This window comes from Saimiri boliviensis, chromosome X, assembly GCF_048565385.1.
Source record: "Saimiri boliviensis isolate mSaiBol1 chromosome X, mSaiBol1.pri, whole genome shotgun sequence".
Lineage (NCBI taxonomy): Eukaryota > Metazoa > Chordata > Mammalia > Primates > Cebidae > Saimiri > Saimiri boliviensis.
The window spans coordinates 44,458,991-44,465,759 of NC_133470.1; the positions used below are offsets into that span (position 1 = coordinate 44,458,991).

General features: G+C 44.4%; 1 protein-coding gene across 1 annotated transcript; it reads left to right on the forward strand.

Annotated features, from left to right (window-relative positions):
* Window positions 1–1,931, forward strand: LOC101047843 (sperm acrosome-associated protein 5). Its single transcript, XM_003939528.4, has 4 exons — window positions 1–145; window positions 576–734; window positions 1,561–1,639; window positions 1,744–1,931. Exons 1-4 carry the CDS (start codon window positions 1–3, stop codon window positions 1,838–1,840), a joined length of 480 nt encoding a protein of 159 aa, XP_003939577.1. The 3' UTR covers window positions 1,841–1,931.
* Window positions 1,932–6,769: the final 4,838 nt, after the last annotated feature.

Here is a 6,769-nt window from a genome sequence, read left to right on the forward strand (position 1 = left end):
ATGCAGGCCTGGGGCACTGTGGTAGTGACCTTGGCCATACTGATGGTTGTCACTGTGGATGCCAAGATTTATGAACGCTGCGAGCTGGCTACAAGACTGGAGAGGGCAGGGCTGAACGGCTACAAAGGCTACAGTGTTGGAGACTGTGAGAATCCAGTTGCCCCAAATCCTGCCCATACCCTAAGCCACTCACCACATTCAGACGCAGGGCCCCCCCTCTTGTCCTTTATCACCTCTCCAGGTCAGGGCATGATCCCTTCAGTCACTCACTCACTGACTGTGCTGAGTAGTTTAACTAACTCTAATGTCACCACTGTTATTGCCTTCACAACCATCACCTCCATCTCTGCCGTCAACATGATCACTACAATCAATATCATCACTGCTGTTACCACCATGAATACCATCACTACTGCCATCACTGATCCCCCACCAGAATCACCAACATCACCACACCAAACCAAGATCACCACCCTCACAACTGAGATGACAACCATCCCTGTCCTCCCCTGATCCTATCCTTCCCTATTCCCAGGCTCTACACCTATTTCTTGCCTCTCTTCTCCCTGCTCCAGGGCTGTGCATGGCTCACTATGAGAGTGGCTTTGACACCGCCTTTGTGGACCACAATCCTGATGGCAGCAGTGAATATGGCATTTTCCAACTGAATTCTGCCTGGTGGTGTGACAATGGCATTACACCCACCAAGAACCTCTGCCACATGGATTGTCATGGTAAGTCAGCACTGGGGACACACTGAAGCCCTGCCAGGCCCTACTCTCCCACACATGGAGGACAAGGTTATTTAAGCCATAATCTCCTGCAACAAGACAAAAATGATGAGAACAGGAGAAAAGTTGCCTAAGCTGTTAGAGACACCATCCTGTATCCCTACCCAGACTATACTGAGGGGTTGTTTAGGACAGAAGAGCTCAGAGCTCCCAATTCTCACACAGAGTGGACCCTGCAGTTTTCTTAGACTCAGGAAAGAGGAAACTTATCTCCATGCGGAATAAAGACAGAGACTGTCCTAATTTGGGGTTGAGGTTACCCAGGCCCTGAGGAAAGAAGCAGATGTGTGGTTCTAGAGACAGAAACAGATCACCTTCATGCAGAAATGACAGAACGTTCCAGATAAGACTGGTGTTGCTGAGGACAAAATAGAATAGCAATTAATGTTGTTCAGTGTTGGCCAAAGTGGTGGCTGAGGTTGTCCAAGACAGGAAAAAAATGGAGATTGAGGTTATTTAGGGCCAGCTCAAATAGAGGTTGGCGTTGTCCAGGACCAGATAGCATGGAGGTTGGGGTTATTCATGACTAGACAACATGACAAGATCATCCAGGATCAATGAACATGAGTTAAGGTTGTATAGAACCAGCTAACATGGTGATTGAGATCATTCATAACCAGCTGACAAGAGGATCTATGTCATCTGGAATCAGCCAACATTGTGGTTTAGGTTCTTCAGGCCCCAAGGAACCCAAAACCCCTGGGCCCTCCATTCACGGTTACCCTATCCCCAATGCACCAGATCACCATGTCCCTCTCCTCCCCTTCAGACCTGCTCAATCGCCATATCCTGGATGACATCATGTGTGCCAAGCAGATCGTGTCCTCACAGAATGGGCTGTCTGCCTGGTAAGTTCATGGGGATGGCCTGGACCATGGGCAGCCAGGGATGATGTCACTGCCACCCCATCAACCTGTCCACTCCATCTTCTCCCTTTTCTTTCATTTCCCAGGACTTCGTGGAGGCGGCACTGTTCTGGCCATGATTTATCTGAATGGCTCAAGGGGTGTGCTATGCAAGTGAAAATTGACCCAAAAAATTATCCATAACTCAGATTCGAAGAGACAGGTTTTATTTCCCTTTCATTCCTTTCTCTTGTGCATTTAATAAAGGGTAGTATCTATAAATAATGCAAAAGATGCTCTGATGCCTGATTTTCTTCATTTATTCAATGCCTGAAGGCACCCTCATTCCATCACTTCCTCCATACATTCAAAGCTCTAATTAAGAAATACCAGATCACTCAGGGTGGGGCAGGAAGGAATGACTGTGTGGTGAATCAAGAGCATATGTTCTCCTGGGTTCAAAAACCATCTCTACCACCTACTAGCTGTGTTGCCTTGAAAGAGATACTGAATTTCTCTGTGCCTCAGTTTCCTCATGTGTTAAATAAGGATGATAATGATAGTAACTACTTGATGGGGTTATTGGAAGGATTAAATGAATTAATATTTGCAAAATGTGTAAAGTGCTTGGTACATAAGACAGTTATAGGTTTGGAGATAGAGGAGTGGGAAGGGAGAGGTGAAAATTGGCTTCCCTTAAAAAGAATCACTCTCAGTTCAAGTCACTACAGGGTCTTTATTTAAGGCAGATGTAGTCTCTTCAGGGACAATGAATCCAGTAGGATTGTGCCTACACAGGAAGCTCAGTGGGAATTAGGAGTTAAAGGTACATTTTCCCCACATCCTCCCACATAACACCATTCTCCCAGTCCCCACACCCTCTTTCATGATCAAAGTCTGAAGTTTCAAGTGACAGAGTAGAAATGCAGGCAAAACATTCAATGGACACACATGGTAATAATTTCTTCTTACAGAATGCCTGAGTTTCAGTTTGTGTCTTGAGCACAGAATTTAGGAATTCGAACTTGCCATTTTTGGCAATGGCCAGCACCTTTGGAAGCAGCCACTCCCATTAGGAAGCAGCCCCTCATGTTCTTTGCACTCTTTGGTTGGAGTGGTTACTCAAGTACCTGAGGCCTTGAAGTGTTCATTTCAACCAAGATAATCACAGATGATCATGAAAACAGCTAGCCGCCACCACATGCCAAGGAATGCTGGAGCCCCCTTCCTTACTGCCAGCTGAATTTCACCTACCTTCAGCCCCATCCAGCCTAGGTAATCAAATCTCACATCTCCCTGTGGGTCCATAAAGGGTGCCAGCATTTTGTGTACTGATTTCTTATAGTTTTTTTTTTCTTTTGTTTTGTTTTTTGAGACACAGTCTCGCTCTTTCACCCAGGCTGGAGTGCAATGGCTCACTGCAACCTCCACCTCCCGTGTTCAACCAATTCTCCTGCCTCAGCCTCCTGAGTAGCTGGGATTACAGGCGCCCACTACCACGCCAAGCTAATTTTTGTATATTTAGTAGAGACAGGGTTTTACCATGCTGGGCAGGCTAGTTTTGAACTCCTGGCCTCAGGCAATCCACCCACCTCAGCCTCCCAAAGTGCTGTGATTGCAGGTGTGAGCCACCACACTCAGCCTAAAATATATTTTTAATTATTATTCCTTTAGTGGCTATCCTTAAATCTGTAACTTCCTATCATTTGATAAACCCTTTGGTTCTTGTATGGCACTTAGTCTCCATTATGACAAAATAGAGATTCTTAATAATAGTAGATTTTGTTAATTTTTCTATGAGAGTTTGGTATTAAATCTGGAGACATATTTTCCATGTATCATTTCCAAGGACTATGCTTATTTAATTAATTTAATTGGGTTTCCCTTAATACCTGTGCCTAGATGTATGGTGAGGTTTGCCTTCCAACTGACAGCCCTTATGTCTTCAAGGCCTCAAAAGGAGCCTTTCTAGCTGGTTATCAGCTTGCCAGACTTCTAGAAAGAACAATAGTAAACCACACTCTACCCTGTGAATACAGCTTTGTCAAAAGCAGGCTTCTGGTGTGATTGATGTTTCTTTCAAGTTTACATACCAGTCAGAAAGAAATTCCATGTACATTTCTTTCCTACACTCTGAGCTTGAGGAAAAAAAAAAGTTGCTCTAATAGAAATTGGAATGGGAAAGTAAAATAAATATAAGTGACTTTGATTGTTTAAGAAAAATTCTTTAGGCCGGGCACAGTGTCTCATGCCTGTAATCCCAGCATTTTGGGAAGCCAAGTCAGGCAGATCACCGGAGGTCAGGAGTTCAAGACCAGCCTGACAAACACAGAGAAAGCCCGTCTCTACTAAAAATACAAAATTAGCTGGGTGTTGCAGTGCATGCCTGTAATCCCAGCCTCTCTGGAGGAACCCGAGAGGCAGAGGTTGCAGTGAGCTGAGATCATGCACTCCAGCCTGGGCAACAAAAGCAAAACTCTATCTCAAAAAAAAAAAAAAGAAAGAAAGAAAAAGAAAAATACTTTAAAATTGGAGAGAGGCTGGACACAGTGGCTCATGCCTCTAATCCAAGCACTCTGGGAGGCCAAGGTGGGTGGATCATCTGAAGTCAGGAGTTCAAGACCAGCCTGGCCAACGTGACAAAACCCTGTCTCTACTAATAATACAAAAAAAAAAAAAAAATTTGCCAGGCGTGGTGGCATGTACCTGTAGTCCCAGCTACTCGGGAGGCTGAAGCATGAGAATCACTCTAACCCAGGAGGTAGAGGTTGCAGTCATCTGAGATTATGCCACTGCACTCCAGCCTGGGTGACAGAGTGAAACTGTGTCTCAAAAGTACATACATAAATAAAAATAAAATTGGGGCGAGAAGGTAAAAATAGTTTTAGGGAGCCATGAGCAGGGGAAAGGGAGATTAGAAGGCTAGCAGATCCAGGATTTGGAAGGAGAAGGACTCAACTAGAATGCAAAGAGCCTTTTAGGAAAGCTGGAAACAATTGAGGTGACCAAGAGAATAAGCAGAAGGACGAGGCCAGATTGTGGTGAGGCTAGCTCTTCACCATCTCACTCCCACATCACCGTGAGACAATAGTTCACAAAACTAACAATTTACAGTTAGCAACAAAAGTTCATATCCTTTAAGAAGATATTTCTGAGCTTTCAAAATGTCCAGCCCTCACCGACCCACTGCAGTTTCCTTCTCATCACATCCCATCTGCTCATTTCTTTCTCTTTATTTTTTTTTCCATTTTTTTTTTCTTTTTTAGACAGGGTGTCTGTCACCCAGGCTGGAGTGCAGAGGTGTGATCTAGGTTCACTGCAACCTCCGCCTCCCAGGTTCAAGCGATTCTTGTGTCTCTGCCTCCCAAGAAGCTGGAACTACAGGTGTGGCCACCACACCTGGCTAATTTTTGCAATTTTAGTAGAGACAGGGTTTCACCATGTCGGCCAGGCTGGTCTCAAACTCCTGACCTCAAGTGATCCACCCACCTCAGCTTTCCGAAGTGCTGGGGTTACAAACATGAGCCACCGTGCCTGGCCTGCTTGTTTCCTTCTTATCTGTACAACTCAAACTTAGGACTTCTCTCTCTGTGATCCAACGTCCTCCCTCCTCCAAAGAGGCAATCACATCTGGTTTGGTCACAGGATACCCTGTAACGGAAAATGATACAAAGCTTGAGCATGTCTGTGTGGGCTTTGGTACCTTCAAAAGTTAGGAAAGTACACATTCATGAGGGTAAATTTCACATGGGAGATGAAAATACAAACACCTTGTCCGGGTTGGAAGGAATTAAGAATCTTTAATCCCTAGAACCTGAGGTCAAAATATTGAAGCACATCAGAGATGGAAAGTTATTCTACTGGATGTGCCATGCATTACTCAGGGAAGCCATCCTCACCCACAGAGACCAGATGGCTATAGTTCGGTGGCATCACATCTTTATATCTCTCTATAGTTCTCTAGCATCACAGGGTTCTCTGAGCAGAATCCAGTCAATTTCACTGCTCCTGAGTGAAATGCACAGCCACATCCTCAAATGATACGATCCTTGTAATTGCATGCTTCTATTCAATTGGTTGGATAAAAATTAAAGTGATAATACTTCTTAAAATAAAGGGAATAGGCCAGGCGCGGTGGCTCACACCTGTAATCCCAGCACTTTGGGAGGCCAAGAAGGGTGGATCATGAGGTCAAGAGATCGAGACCACCCTGGTCAATATGGTGAAACCCCATCTCTACTAAAAACACAAAAAATTAGCCAGGCATGGTGGCATGCGCCTGTAGTCCCAGCTACTCAGGAGGCTGAGGCAGGAGAATTGCCTGAACCCAGGAGGCGGAGGTTGCGGTGAGCCGAGATCGCGCCATTGCACTCCAGCCTGGGTAACAAGAGCGAAACTCTGTCTCAAAAAAATAAATAAATAAAAATATAAATAAATAAATAAATAAATAAATAAAGGGAATATTATTCAGAGGAAAACTACTCTTTAATCATTTCAAAAGGCCTTTTCTGAGATATTTGCAATACCTATATATAGCAAAGGACTTTTATACTAAGGAAACTGTAAGGAACTCCTATAAATAATAAGATAAACATAGATAGATAATCCAATAGAAAAACCAGAAAAAAAGATTTGAACAGATAATTCACAAAAGAGGATACCTAAATGGCCGATAAACATACGAAAAGGTGCTCACCATCATTAGTCATCAGGGAAAGGCAAACTTAAACCACAATTAGATATCACTACATGCCAACAGAAAACCAAAAATATGACCAACAATCTTTAGCTTTTCTTTGAGACTAAGTCTCGCTCTGTCGCCCAGGCTGGAGTGCAGTGGCATGATCTCGGCTCACTGCAACCTCCACCTCCCACGTTCAAGCGATTCTCCTGCCTCAGCCTCCTGCATAGCTGAGATTACAGGCACATGCCACCACAACCAACTAATTTTTGTATTTTTAGTTGAGACAGGGTTTAACCATGTTAGTCAGGCTGGTCTCAAACTCCTGACCTCGTGATCCACCTGCCTCGGCCTCTCAAAGTGCTGGGATTACAGACATGTACCACAGCACTGAGCCTAATTTTTGTATTTTTAGTAGAGACGGGGTTTCACCATGTTGGCCAGGCTGGTCT

Coding starts and splice junctions, on each gene's coding strand:
- LOC101047843 (XM_003939528.4), top strand. CDS start 1: ATGCAGGCCTGGGGCACTGTGGTAGTGACCTTGGCCATACTGATGGTT. Junction 146..575: donor AGGCTACAGTGTTGGAGACT/GTGAGAATCCAG, acceptor TCCCTGCTCCAG/GGCTGTGCATGGCTCACTAT. Junction 735..1,560: donor CTGCCACATGGATTGTCATG/GTAAGTCAGCAC, acceptor CCTCCCCTTCAG/ACCTGCTCAATCGCCATATC.